The sequence below is a fragment of the Elephantulus edwardii genome, unplaced genomic scaffold (assembly GCF_000299155.1).
Source record: "Elephantulus edwardii isolate Elephantulus edwardi_28Jun2011 unplaced genomic scaffold, EleEdw1.0 scaffold00110, whole genome shotgun sequence".
Taxonomy (NCBI): domain Eukaryota; kingdom Metazoa; phylum Chordata; class Mammalia; order Macroscelidea; family Macroscelididae; genus Elephantulus; species Elephantulus edwardii.
This window is the reverse complement of record NW_006399860.1, coordinates 6,971,864-6,987,504: the sequence shown is the minus strand read 5'-3', so window position 1 is coordinate 6,987,504 and position 15,641 is coordinate 6,971,864. Positions and strand designations below refer to the sequence as shown.

At 39.8% G+C, this 15,641-nt stretch overlaps 1 protein-coding gene across 1 annotated transcript in view; it reads right to left on the bottom strand.

Moving 5' to 3' along the window:
* Positions 1 to 11,175, bottom strand: part of ASPM (asp (abnormal spindle) homolog, microcephaly associated (Drosophila)) — a 97,283-nt gene extending 86,108 nt beyond the window's left edge. The window contains exon 1 of the mRNA XM_006892118.1: positions 10,879 to 11,175. Coding sequence (XP_006892180.1) covers positions 10,879 to 11,175 — 297 coding nt within the window. The remainder of the gene's footprint in view (positions 1 to 10,878) is intronic.
* Between the last annotated feature and the right edge of the window lie 4,466 nt (positions 11,176 to 15,641).

Here is a 15,641-nt window from a genome sequence, read left to right as displayed (position 1 = left end):
GCAGTAGTGCACAGAGGGCAGGAAGCTATGCTTTCACCTGCTTCCTGTGGTTACATGTTTCCTGTGACTCCAGCAGCAATTTGGAGAGGGCCTGGAGCCTACCATGTGACCACTGAACAGCAGTGATCAGAAAGTGGGCTGAGAAGCCCCACTCTCATGGACTTCTACTCTAGGTACTTCTAGCCCTCAACTTTTGCAGTAAGGAGAGTGTCTGGAAGCTACACCACCCCACCAAGACTTAGCCTTGCAGGTGACCCATGCCCCTTATTCCCTGAACTGAGCAGCAGACAACTTAAAACTCTGCAAAAAAACTGAAGTCAGTCGTCACCCCAAAAAAGCCATGAAGACATTACTTAGTGGATCTACTGGAGGAGAAAAGACTGACAGAACTTTCTGCTATTGAATTTTAAAGAACACATGATCAATGATCATTGTTCAAATGGACAATAATCAAATATTTTTGCTGGATGAAAGAAAAAATGGGAAGATACAAAAAAAATCTCTAGAAGAACTTAAAAAGAAACACAAGACAAAGCAGATTAAACAAAGGAAACACTAGGAATCATAGAAAAACAAGCAGTAATCCAGAATAATAAGACCAACATTTCAGAAGCTGTCAACACACTGGAGGGGCAGATGAACAGAAATGACTGGATGGAATACAGCACCAATGAAACAGACTATAGAGCTCAATACTGATCAGCTAGAGAAAAAAGCAGGGGTGCAGAGAGTGAAGAAAGCCTAAAAATAACGTGAGACAATAGCAAGGGAAATAACATATGTGTAATTGGAACTCCAGACAGAATAAGCAAAAATAAATTAACTAAAAATAATCATAGAAGAGTTATTAGAAGAAAATGTTCCAGGTATCATGAAAAATTAGAGAATATACATCCAAGAAGCTGAATGAACTACAAATAGAATAGATTCCAAAAGAAAAGTAATAAGAGGTATTATAGTCAAATTCACCAGAATCAAAAACAAGGAGAGAATTCTAAAAGCAGCCAGAGAAAAACAAGGAGCGCCACATAAATGAGAGCAAATGAGATTAAACTCTAATTTCTCCACAGAAACTACGGGAGCAAGAAGACAATGGAAAGGCTTGTACCAAATACTCAAAGAATACAACGGCAACTAAGAGCACTGTACCCAGCAAAACTGTCCGTCACTTACAACTGAGAGATCAGAACATTCTCAAAAAAGCAGAAACTAAGGGAGTTCATGAAAATTACACCAATGGTGCAAAATACTAAAGGACATGTTCCCACAGAAAAGTGTCAGGATCAAAGTAACCAGCAAGAACAAAAGAAACAAACAAAAAAACCAAAATTATAGCAATAAAACCTTGCCTCACAATAACTACATTGAATGTGAACAGTTTAAATCAAGTGCAGAGAAATATAGTAGCAGATTGGATAAAGAATAAAGCCTATCAATGTGTTGTCTACCAGAGACACATAAGACTGAAAAATCAAAGGATGGAAAAAATATACCAAGCAAATGGCAATCAAACAAAGCAAGAATAGTAATATTAATCCATGATAAAATAGACTTCAAGGAAAAAACCATCACAAATGACAAGGAAGGACACTATGTAATGCTTAAAGGTCAATAGAACAAGAGGGCAAAATGACAATAAATATCTAAGCACCAAATGATAAAACTGCAAAATAAACAAACTAACATTATCAGAATTGCAAAAACTAATAGACATTCCACCTTCAAGGAGAGCTAGGACAATTAGAAGCTCAACAAGATGTAGAAGAACTAAACTATAATCAGTTTTATTTCAAAGATATATACAGAGTTGTTGCACAACACTAAGTCACAACTGACTCATAGCTGACCTTCCATTAAGTTTCAAGAAGCTTTTTATCACACAAAAAAAGACTGCTTAGTGCAGAGTGGAGACCAAAAAGATAGTTTGAAGATTTGACCAAGAAAGTTGAACCGTTCCAAGATATAACCTTTGAGATTCCACCACTTAGTTAGTAAAAACAATACCTCTCCAAGTGAAATCTCTTTGGCATCTTGCCAAGCATAGCTTTAGATCTCAAAAAATTCTTTTGAGGTAAACTATCCACATCCCATCCTGAGTCAGAAAATCAAGAATCTGAACCCACCCAAAGATGTGGTGTCCAGAACCGTGATAGGACGTCTGAATTCCAGAGCCCTCTTCTCAGTGTCTCTCACCACATACTTAATTCATCAGAAAGAGAAGAACTCCAAAGGCTCCACGAATGTTTTTATTCATGGCTACAGCCAGTGAAACACAGCAAGGAGGAAATGATTTCCAAATTGGTGATAGAGCAGTTTTACATAATGCATGAGTATTCCACAAACAACTCCACCTTGCGAGAATTACAGTGTTCAAGCAGGGGAAACCTAGACAAGTTTTATGTTGCTGTTATGTGCTATCCAGTTGCTTGCAACTTATAGCCACCCTCTGTACAAGAGCCCTAAACCATCCCCTATCCTGTGCTAACCTCACTGTCTCTGACACACCTACTCCCATTACCCCAATCAATGAATCAATCTATCTCATCAAAAGTCTTCCTCTCCTGCACTATCCCTCCACCCTCTCAAACATGATATCCCTCTCCAAAGACTGATCCCTCCTTGCAACATGCCCAAAGTATGTCAGATGAAGCGTTAGTATCCTTGTCTCCAAGGAGCAGCCCAGTTTCACCCTCTCTAGGACAATTCTCTTTGTTGTCCTAGCAGTCCATGGTCTATTTAACACTGTTCTCCAGCACCACAGCTCACAGCATCAATTCTCTATAATCCCTAGTCACTGTCCAGCTCTCTGACACATAGCACACAACTGCGATGACTATGGTCTAGATCAGGTACACCTTAGTCTTCAGCCAGATGTACTCTGGAGAGGTCCCTGAGAGCTGGCTTTCCCAATGCAATTAGTCTCTTGATTTCCTGGCTGCTGGTACCAAGAGTGATGACTGTGGAACCAAGCAAACTAAAACTGTTAACAATATCAATCTCTTCACCATCTATCCAGATGCTGCCAGTTGGCCCAGTGGTGAGCTTTGTTTTATTGATTTTGAGCTTCAATCCATATTGAAGGCCTTGACCTTCTGCAGCAAGTGCTTTAGGTCCTCCTCAGTTTCAGAAAGCAGGGTTGTGTCATCTGAATAACGCAGGTTGTTCATGACTCTTCCACCAATGCTGATGCCACATTCCTCCTCCTACAGCCCAGCCTCCCAGATGATCTGTTCTGCCTACAGATTGAAAAGGTATGGAGACAGAATACATCCCTGGCAGACACCCTTCCCAATTTTGAACCATACAGTGTATCCCTGCTCTGTTCTGTCGACTGCCTCTTGGTTCAAATATAGGTTTTGCAGAAGCACAATCAAATGTTCTGGGATTCCCATCCTGGCAGAAAGCAGAGAGTACCAGAGGAATGTCTATCTGTGTTTCATTGACTATGCAAAGGCTTTTGACTGTGTGGATCACAACAAACTGTGGTTGACTGAAAAGAGACGTTTACAGAAGACCTAAATACTGATTGCCTGGAGCCAACTATGTCTGAGTCTAGATCTGGAACAAAAAGCCCTCTTTCCTAGGTATATTAAAAAGATCATATTTCACTTCTATAAAAAAATTGTTACCTGGGAACACAAAAGGAAAAAAATATGAGGATGCTCCTCCAAACTCTGAATGTCCCCACCCCCAAATAGGAGGAGAAGATAAAAGTGGCAGAAACTCGGCTTTGATAATGACACAAAAACATGACAGTCTTAACAGAGGACACGATAGAGAACCTTTACAACAGATTAGCCTGGAAGAGAATTTTTCAAGACATGAAGCAGAAACTTATTGGCAAAATGCAGAAAACAAAAAACCAAACAAACAAAATATGCAGGGCTAGGTCCCTCAGGTGGCACTGTGATGGGAAAGCCTGCTGTTAGGGACCTCTCCAAAGTACTGAAGAGCGATGGTGTCACTCTGGAGACTAAGGTGTGCCTGATACATGCCATCATCTCTGCAATCACTTGTTATGTGTCAGAGAGCTAGACAATGACTAGGGAGGATAAAAGGAGAATTGATGCCTTTGTGCTGTGGTATTGGAGAAGAGTCTTGGATATACCATGGACTGGTAAGAAAACGAACAGGTTCATCCTAGAGAGGGTTAAACCAGGCTGCTCCTTGGAGGCAAGGATTCTGAAACTTCATCTGACATACTTTGGAGAAGGACATCATGCTTGGGAGGGTGGAGGAACAGCACAGGAGAGGAAGACCCTCTATGAGGTGGATTGATTCAGTGACTGGTGTAATGGGTTTAGGTCTGTTGGAGACAGTGAGATTGGCACAGGATAGAGCCGGGTTTAGGGGCTATTGCACATAGGGTCGCTATGAGTTGCAGGAAACTCGACGGCACATAACAACAAAACAAGGTCCCTCAGGACCTCAGGAAGAGGGCTTGGCAGTCCCTCTCATAAGAATGTCCCTATAGATTTTTTATCCAACCCAGACCCAGCCACCCCTGAGGCTGGCTTTGCACAAAGGAGCAGTGAGGAACAATTTCCAGCTGGAAGACAACAGGAAATAATTTCAGAATCCACAAGATTATACACATGTCAGGAATGCCCCAACATCTTTAAGTATCTCTCTCAGTTAAGAAATCACCAAAGAAAACATAAGGGTGAAAGTCCATACAATTGTACCTAGTGTTCCAAAAACTGCTTTCAGAAGTTAAACATGACCAGGTGCCAGGTGATTCACAGGCCTGAGAAGCCCTTCAGATGCTGCATCTGTGGCAAAGAGGCCTGCCACAGAACCAACCAGCAGATCCACACAGGAGGGAAGCCCTACAAGTGCTCTATTGTGAGAAGTGTTCCCACCATCTTCATTCCGTAGTTAAGTGAGGCTTCGCAAGGATCCCAAAACTTCAGAAGCTTCCTGAGACACAGACAGCCCCATCCATAGTGAACATGCCATACAGTTTCTTTAATGACAATACTCTCCCCTTGTTCTGCAACTACTTGAAAATGTACATTTTTAAAGGGCAAGGATTATTCTGTTTTGATAACCAGTGACTCTCGTGTGTCTTGAATAGGCACATCTCAGATAAATGTCTGTTTTGAGTAAATGAAGCAAGATGATCCACATAAGAAGGCAAGAAATCCCAACCCCTCACCACTTCCACCACCTAGAACACAAGCACTGTTCACAGTGCTCCATTGACAGTTTCTTCGGCAATCTCTATGTTCTTTCATTGTCTTAAAATACAATCTTTAAAGTTATTTTTTTTTTAAAAAAAAAGAGACTGCCCATCTTTTTTCTGCAGAACAAATTGAATCTCCTGATCAGAAACATACTTTTGCCGTGGCAGTTCACTTTCCACTAAGCCACCAGAAAGTTCGATATACATTCTTCTCCAGCATACAGGGAACATTCTCCAGAATAGGTCATATTTTAGGTCACAAAGCAAACCTTAATAAATGAAAAACCATAAAAATACAACAAAGTATTTTCTCAGACCACAATGCTATAAAATTAGAAGTTGATACCATGAGGACAAGGGAGGAAAAAAACCATATATCTGAAAACTGAACAACACCCTGGAACACTGGGTAATAGAAGAAATAAAAAACAAAATTAAAAAGTTTATTGAAACAAATGAGAATTAAAATAACTTGTCAAATTCTCCAGCACATAGCAAAGGTTACTTAATGCTCAATTCTTGGGAATAAAAAACACACATCAAACAGGAAGAAAGAATGGAAATTAACTACTTACCCAAACATCTCCAGCAAATAGAATAAGAATAGCAAGCAAACCTGACAACCTCTAAAAGTAAGGAAATTATAAAAATTAGGGCAGAATCTAGAGAGGATAAAATTGATGAATGGGACCTTATAAAGATGAAATCCCTCTGCGCATCAAAAACTTTTTCCAATAGGGTGAAAAGAAAGCCTACTGACTAGGGGGGAAAATGTTTGGCAATATCACCTCAGACAAGGGTCTCAGAAAAAAGTTTGCAGAATACTACAGGGCCTCCAGAAGTAAAAGACAGACAACACAATTATAAAATGGGCAAAAAACATGGAAACACTTTGCACAGAGACAGACATTTAGATGGCCAACAGAAATGAAGAAATGCTCAAAATCACTAGCAATAAGAAAAATGCAAATGAAATCACGATGAGCTACCATCTCAGCCCAGTAGCAGTGGCAAAGTTTAGAAACGCAGCAAGCAATTAATGTTGGAGTGGATGTGGAGATGTGGGAACTCTCATACACCACTGGTGGGATTGTATAATGGTGCAACCACTCTGGAAGGGAGTTTGGCATTTCCTCAAAAAGTTGAACATAGAAACTCCATATAACCCAGGTACTCCACTACTGGAATATACCAAAAGGAAATTAAGATTGAGACACAAACAGAGATCTGTACACCAATGTTCATAGCCAATGTTATTTACCATCACAAGATCATGGACAATCCAAATGTCCAACTGAATGGGTTGAGAAATTGTGGTACATTCACACAATGGAATACTATACAGCACTCAGGAACAATGACTTTGAAAAATACTACATAACTTGTGAGAGAATGACGAGCTTTATGCTGAGTAAACTAATTCACTCTCATAAGGACAAATACAGCATAACACCATTACTATAAAAATAGAAGAATAACTAGAAAAACATGTATGGGGATCCAACAAGGAAATGGGTGGGAATAGAAGGGTGAGGAAGGGTAGGGGCAAAATCATAGAGTTGTACAATTTGGTCAGTAGAGGGAGGAGGTAGAAGAAATAAGAACTATCAGGTAGAGACCTGAAAAGACAGGGTAATGGTGGACATAGTCCAATGGTGATTAATTTTATAAAATATAATGGGAATGATTGTATGAAACACAATGTGATTAAGAATAGTGTGAAACACATTGTATATGAACTTTGTAAGCAAACTAATATAAAATAGACTTAAAAAAAATAAGGTAGAAATAAACTGGGTAGAAAATAGAAAAACAATTTAAATTATCAATACGACTAAGAACTGCTTTTTCGAAAGAATCAGTAAAATCAACAAATCACTGACAAACTTAACAAAGAGAAAAAAGACATAAAATCCAAATAAAAAATTAAATGAATGATGGCATAATTGGACCAACAGAAAACAAAAAGGATAATAATATAATTTTATGAAAAACTGTAACAAATATGAAAACCTAGAAGAAATGGACAAATATTTAGAAATGCAAAATCTGCGCAAACTGACACTGACTGAAGTAGAACACCTCAACAGACTCATCACAAAGGAAGAAATTGAAGTCATTCAAAAAAATACCTCCAAACAAAAACAAAAACAAACAAACAAAAAATCCTGGCTTTCCAATTATAAAATGGACCTATGAAAGGAATAGATCTTTCACCAAAGAAAGATGACAAAGAAATACATGAATGTTCAAATGCCCTAATTATTACAGAGATGCAAATCAAAATAACAAGATTATATCACTCCGGCAACAATAGCAAAGTTCAACAGGACAGCAAACAACCTGGTGAGGATGTGGAGAGATTGGAAATCTCATACAATGCCGGTAGGAATGTAAAATGGTACAACCACAGTGGAAGGCGGTCTAGCACTTCTTCAAAGAGTTGGATATAGAAATACCATTTGACTCAGCTATCCCACTATATATCCTAAAGAAACTAGAATCATGACTCACACAGATGGATGTACACTTATGTTTACTGCAGCCATTATCACAATAACAGAGATGGAAGCAACCTAAGTGACTATCAACAAAGAAATGAATCCAAAAACTGTGGTACAGTCACACAATGGAATATTATGCAGCACTAAAAAACAATGAACTTGTAAAATATTACACAACATGGGTGAGCCTGGAAGACATGCTGAATGAAATATCTCAGTCAGGAATTGACAATTACTTCTTAAGACCACTGTTATAAAAACAGGATGGATGGACGGAGACCAGGAAGAAAATAGATAATGATCACTAAACTAGAATAGGTCAAGGGAAGAACTACTTAAAAGGAATGGATGATTAGATATTACAGGGACAACAATTTAACAATTTAGAGTAAGACATGCATTACAAAGTGAACTTGAGGGGGTTGTTAGGTAGCATTAAATCTAATTAGAGGGAAGGGGATGGAGGAAAAAATGTGTATTGATGAATAAATGAAAATCCAACCATCTTGTAAATTTTCACTAAAATTACAATTTTTTTTAAATTTTTAAAAATATAAAGACACCAGATGTTCTGCTAGAGAAGGAGGGGCAAACTCCTCCTGTGTCAGATCCAATTCGATGGTACACCAAATTAAATGAAATTAAATAAATAAATAAATTACACACACACACACACACACACACACACACACACACACACAACTAAATTCCTTCTGCAAATTCTTCTTAAGTTTGCACCATTACTAATACATCTACTCTTCACTTGTCTTTGCATTAGCTGATGTTCCACATTTATAAAAGTAAAAAAATCTACCAACAAACTATTTGTGCGTTATTAACATGTCTGATAGAAATTAATCCCAAGGTGTAAGGTCAGTGTAATGCTGAGTATGATGCTTAACAAGGTTATTTATCAACTTAGTTGAATCATGATTCTCAGAGTTTGTCAGTGAAATAGTCATCTTATGCTTTTTTATCTAATGTTCTATCTTGCATTTTTGCCTAAGATTGAACATTACATTTTAAAAGAGAAACTATAAGGTATTATTATAAGCAGTTGTTTGGTAAAAGAATAGTAAACCAATTTATAAAAATTTAAAAATAAACAGAAAACTTCAAAAATAAAATACTTTAATTCCACAATATGAAGTAAACAGAAATGTGTTTCCATAGAAAGGAAAGGAAGCAATCTTCATAAAACAGATCAACAACTGCTCGTTGTATTGAGTCAGAATATACTCAAAGCTGACTGGGTTTTCAGAGGTGAAAAAATAACACACGGGAGATTGTCCTTTTTTTTTCCCCACTGAGCTGCTGCTAGATTTAAACCAGACTTTTGTAAAGTTTTGAGGTAAGCATGAACAAATCAATGGATCTCAGATTAGAACCTCTTCTCACTATTCTGTGAAATGGTTATTAGTCAATTAGTTCGACCTCTCTGGCTAATTTTACTTAACACTCAAACAGAAATGTTACAGTGGTCAAAATAAGCACATAAATTCTCTGGTTTTGATGAAGAGAATGAGACCAGTAGTCTGGTAAAATCAATATGGGAAAAGATAAAGGGAAATTCCAAAACTAACATTTATCAAATGAAATTGGATTCACTCTTAACTGTTGGAGCTCTGGTGGCCTGGCGGAAAGTTGTGCCACAATCCCAAAGGCATGTAGTTTGAATCCACCAGCCGCTCAGTGGGAGAGTTTACTGCCTCTGAAAATCCACTGGAGGGTCAGCTATGGGTGGGTTCCAACTCAACAGCACACCACAACAACATAACTGTAGGGAGCGATGGTGCCATATGGTAAAAGCTGCACTGCAATTCCAAAGAGATGTGGTTTGAATTCACCAGGTGCTAGAAGGATAAGCAATTTCCTCCCATGAGATTTGCAGCCTCTGAAAACCACCTGGAGGGTCAGTTCTGACAAAATGGCAAACAACATAACTACTTCACCAAAAAAGGTGGTTAGCCACATCTAAGGATGCCTATGAAAACTAAAAGCTGTCTTAAGAAGAATGGGGGAAAAAAAAAAACCAACAACACTCAAAAAACTGCTCTCACCAAAGTATTCCAAGTAATCTTAAATAAGAGTACTATTGAATATACCATGGACTGCTAGGAAAACAAACAAGTTTGTCCCAGAGAGGGTGAAAGCAGACTGTTCCTTGGAGGCAAGGATGCGTAAGCTTCTTCTGACATACTTTGGACATGTTGCAAGGAGGGACTAGTCCTTGGACAGGGATGTTATGCTTGGGAGGGTTGAGGGAGAGAAGTCCCTTGATGAGATGGATTGATTCAGTGACTGGGGTAATGTGGGTAGGTGTGTCACAGTAAGATTGGCACAGGATAGGGCAGGGTTTAGGACTATTGTACATAGGGTCGCTATGATGGCACATAACAACAACAACTGATAAAATTATATTATTAATTCAGAACTGCAAAAGCCTTTCACAATGACTGAAATCTATTTAAAACACTTCTATTTAAGAGAATGGGGACAGTGGTGGTTCAATGGTAGAATTCTTGCCTTAGTGCCAGTTAGAAGAGTCAGTGGACCTAATGCACATCACCCAACTGTGACTGTAATTTTTTTCATGCTGCTTTGATATTCAACAGGTTTCAGGCTACTGGAAAGAAATGGCAGATGATGTGCATTAAAAAGCAATCAATGGAACACAATGGTCAGATCTCAAAAGATCATGAAGCCAGCGCCCAAACAGCGTTTTATTCAATTATGCATGAGTCATACAGACTTGAGTCACTCTGATCTAGCAACACTTAATAGAGAAAGCCAAACTAAAACAACTGTAGTCGAGCCGAACTCTTGGTGGCCCTATAGGACAAGGTGTAGCTGTCTCATGAGGTTTCAAGGCTGCGATCTTTAGGAAAGAACAATGACACACAGGACATTCAGGTTAGCCGCTGGGTTAACCAAGTTGCTAGGCTACCAAGCCTCTCTATAAATGATATAAAGATTTTTCGTGTGCACATTAATCTGTTGTCGCTATCCAAGTTGCCGCTGACCCTCTCATCCTATATAGGAACCAAGTAGTTAGTACTCCAGTAATGAAAAGAAATTTATTTCATCCTCTAAGGACCTTTTTCAAGCCACACCCCTATGGACCTGGATGTCAAGAAAGATGGCAAAGAAGGTGGCTGTGACCGGGCGCGTGCCCTTCCCACGACCTACCTGCAGCTCAAAAGAGCAAGGAGAGATACTGAAGCCTCGGTCTGCTGCAGGGAAACGGCAGACCTTCACGACAGCGACCTCCTCATTGGGATTGTCTAGGGTCAGAGACAGGGTCCGAGATGCTCCCACGCGAACATTTCCGAAGCAGAGGAAAGGTGACTTGCAGAAGTGGCTGAGAGAAAGAACCGGCGGGGAAGCCGCCTCTTCTTTGGTCCGGAGGCCTCGCAGCCCTTTGGGTGTCCTCTGATCCCCCGGGCTCAGCTCCCAGAAGCTTCGCCCCCCAGACCAGGTCGCCATGGCAGTTTCCGAGACCCTGCTCGCACCTCCCAGGAGGCTGAAGACCACTTCTCCTCACGGTCAGTTGTAAAGGTCCAGAAAGCTAATTCTCCCACTTTCTTTCCCAGTGCCGGACACTAGAGGAAAAGAGAAACAAGCCACGCAAATTGGCACTCAAAAAGGTCTAGTGTCTCCGTTTAAACTTCCCGCCTCCACCAATGAGCGCCTCCAGACCACGCCCTCTTGGCCACAAAGCCAATCACAGGGCTACAGCAGTCATTAACCAATGAGACGGCAGCGCCTTATTTAAACGATTGCACTGGGCGGTCAGTTATCCTCTTCACAGGAAGGGAGCTCAGTGGCTAATTTCACACAGTTTCTGTCAAAAGGTTGAGTTAAAGCGAGGATGGTAACCATAACCAAACCCATTCTCGTCGAGTCTATTCAGACTCATGGAGACCCTGCAGGGCAAGGAAAGAAATCTACAAGGAACCCAACTGCAGTATCTGTGTCCTCAGTGGCTGTTGAATTGGACCGGGGACCTGTGCATAGGCAGCGAAATTCTTTAAAATTACGTCACCGTCACCAGTAACTGCTTTTCTAAAATAGATGAAATTCCCTAGCACAATCATTACTTTCAAAGGAGCTCTCAAACTAGTATAGGGTAGTTAACTCTGCTAATCCAGAGCCCTTTGCCATAAACAAAAAATTTAAGTCTTTCTTCTCATCTAACATACCATGCCCAGAATTACACGTATTAGCTTTACTTTTGCTCTCTCTCTGAGTTGAATGAGAGCAGTATGAAGAAAATTAAAATGAGTGTGAATGTGCTTAGTTCAGAGACTAATCAAAATCAACTCAATTCACTGCCATTGTCTTGATGTTCACCTAATCATAATTGACCCTACAGCGAGTTTTCGGAGTTCCTGGTGACCTAACGCAAAAGAGTTGGAGATGCGAACCCAGAGGTGTGCTCCCAAACTAGAATCATCCAGCTGCTGCGAGAAAGACAAATGGGCGAACTCCCTTGCAATTTACAGTGTCTGAAAAACAGCTAGAGGGCCAGTTATGAGTTAATTCTGGCTCAATGACAGGTACCAACAACAAATGATAGAAGATTGACCTTTTTCCTGCGGACTTACTGGTAAAGTCAATCAACCCTGCCATCGTTTAGGTTAACAGCTTTACTCTATAGACTGAGTCACTAGTGTTCGTTACAATCAAAATTCAGTGAATCTGCATTCTGATTCTTGCCTAGGGATGCTGGAAGTATGAAATAGATAAACCTGAGGTCCTCCATAGTTCACAAGTTGTCTTTTTGAAAGGCAATACCTTCAACAGTGAATTTCTATATGAGTAATGATCTCTTCCACAGTCAGCCTCTTGTCATGCTCTTACTACTGATATATAACTTCTCCAGAATCTCTTTATACAAATGTAGTCAAGCTAACACCTGTGTATTTCATCAATTGAAGTCCATGTGTATAAAAGAAATTTAGTATTTTTTACTGTTTTATGTTTAAGGTGTTTTGCAATGAATTGTACAAAATTATAGAGTGGGATCTCCAGTCTAAGGCTATATTTTCCAATTATCAATCCTTTGTTCTCAACTTTTGCATTCCAATCACAATTATTACTCACACACACATCTTGACTGGATTTTTTATCAATTTCAGACTGCAAAAGTTGAATTTGTTGTTGTTATGAGCCATCAAGTTAGAACCTCGCTGAACCTTCTAAAGGGTTTCCTCAATTCCTTGATTGTTGGCCTTTATGGCTGGTGCATATATTTGAATAATAGTTGTATTAGCAGATCTTCCTTGTATGTGATTTAATGATATTTTCAATAACATTTACACTTTGTTGGATAGCGCTTTTTAAGAATGGGAACAAATTTGGAACTCTTCAAGTAGGTTGTCCAGATAGCTGTCTTCCATATTTCTTAGCATTGGTTAGTGAGGCTATCCAGAGCTACATTTCTTTATTGTAACACTTGAAATGGTATTCCATCAATTCTTGGGGTCTTATTTTTTTGTCAAGGCCTTCAGTGCAGCTTGGATTTCTTCCTTCAGTACCTCATGATATGCAACTTCCTGAAATGCTTTAGAGTTGATTACTTCTTTTTGGTACAGTGACATTGTCTTCCATCTTCTCTTAATACTCCCTGTATAATACCATATTTTGCCTAGAGAATCTTTCAGTATTATAAATCATGGTTTGAATCTGTTCTTAAACTCTTTCAGCTTAAGAAATGTCGAGTATTTTCTTCCCTTTTAGTTTTCTAACTCTAGTTCTTTGCATATTTCATTATAATAATTTGCTTTGTCTTCTCAAGCTGCCCTTTGAAATCAGGGTTTAGAGCTCTTGTACATGGGGTCGCTATGAGTCGCAAATGACTTGATGGCACATAACAACACAATAACAATGGTGCTTATGTGAAACCTATACAGCAATAATTGTCCAAACAGAACAAGAGTTTGGTTTAAAATTATGAAGGATGTGTGTCAGGGTTGTATCCTTTCTCTATATTTACTCAAACTATGCTGAAAAAATAGTTTTAAAAGATGGATTATATGAAAAAGAAAGGGACATCAGAATTGATGGAAGGCTTATCAACAACCTATTGTTTCCTGTTGTGTACTGTAGAGTCAGAACTGACCCATAGCTGACCCTCTGGAGGGTTTTCAGAGGCAGTTAATCACAGAGGCACTTAATCACACAGAAAGAGATTGCCCTTTATTCAAATTCTAAACTTTCCTTGAAGAAAATGACGAAAACTTGAAGCATATACCTTAAAGAATATAAAAATTGTAAATATCAATTAAGCATCATTAACAAGAAAACAAGAAAAGAAAAATTTCACAACTGACTAGCAAGCAACACATTGATGTTGTTACTGTTTTGTTCCATCTAGTCACCTGCAACTCACAGTAACCCTGTACATTATAAAGCCCTGCCCTATCATGAGCTATTCTCATCTCCAACGGACCTAATCGCATTTCTCCAGTCACTGAGTCAATCCATCTCAGACTGGGTCTTCCTCCCATGTGCTGTCCCTCCACCTTTCCAAGCATGATGTCTTTCTCCAAGGACTGGTCCCTCCTGGCCACATGCTCAATGTTTGTGAGATAGAATATCCTTGCCTCCAGGAAGCAGCTTGGTTTCACTCTCTCCAAGACAGACCTGTTTGTTCTCATGGCAGTTCACACTACGATCAACATTCTTCTCCAGCATCACAATTCAAAGACATTGATTCTTCTTCTATCATCCTTAGTCATTGTCCAACTGTCTGATGCATAGCAAGAAATTACAAAGACCATGGCCTGGATCAGGTGCATTTTAATCTCCAGATTGGCATTGATGCTTTTCAGTATTGTAGAGAGGTCCCTAACAGTAGATTTTCTTTTGTCTTATTTTATTGATATTTGAATGAGATTATCGAGAACTTGAATTTCTTCTTTTTCTGTTTTTTTTAATTTTTTTAAATTTTTTTAATTTTTATTTTTATTTTGAGAACTTGAATTTCTATTCATTTATTGTTGCGCCATTTCCTCCCTCCTCCCGCCCCCAGTTCCCTTTTTCCTTTGGGAAAAAAATTGTTTCATTGTTATTACGGTCCTCCTCCCGAGTCCAGTTTACTATGCATCTCTAATTCTGGACTTTTGTCATGCCAATAATGTTGTTGTTGTTGTTATGTGCCATCGAGTTGTTTCCGACTCATAGCGACCCTATGCACAACAGCTCTAAACCCTGCTCTATCCTGCGCCAACCGCACCGCCTCTGACACACCCATCCCGATTACCCCAGTCACCGAATCAATCCATCTCATAGAGGGTCTTCCCCTCCTGCGCTGTCCCTCCACCCTCCCAAGCATGATGTCCCTCTCCAAGAACCCGTCTCTCCTGGCAACATGTCCAAAGTATGCCAGACGAAGCCCCAGAATCCTTGCCTCCAAGGAGCAGCTTGGTTTAATCCTCTCCAAGATGAATCTGTTTGTTTTCCTGGCAGTCCATGGTACATTCAGTACCCTTCCCCAGCACCACAGCTCAAAAGCATCCACTCTCCTTCTGTCCTCCCTAGTCATTGTCCAACTCTCTGATGCATAACAAGTGATTGCAAATACCATGACCTGTATCAGGTGCACCTTAATCTCCAGAGAGACGCTGTTGCTCCTGAGTACCTTTGAGAGGTCCCTAACGGTAGACTTTCCCATCGCGATACGCTTTTTGATTTCCTGACTGCTGATACCAAGAGTGTTGACTGTGGAGCCGAGCAAAGCGAAGCTGTGAACACTCTCAATCTCTTCGTCATCCATCCTGACGCTGCCAATTGGTCCAGTGGCGAGAATCTTTGTCTTCTTGACGTTGAGCCTTAGTCCATACTGAAGGCTGCAGTCCTTGACCCTTCGCAGCAAGTGCATGAGGTCCTCCTCAGTTTCAGCAAGCAAGGTTGTGTCATCTGCATAACAGAGATTGTTAATAGATCTT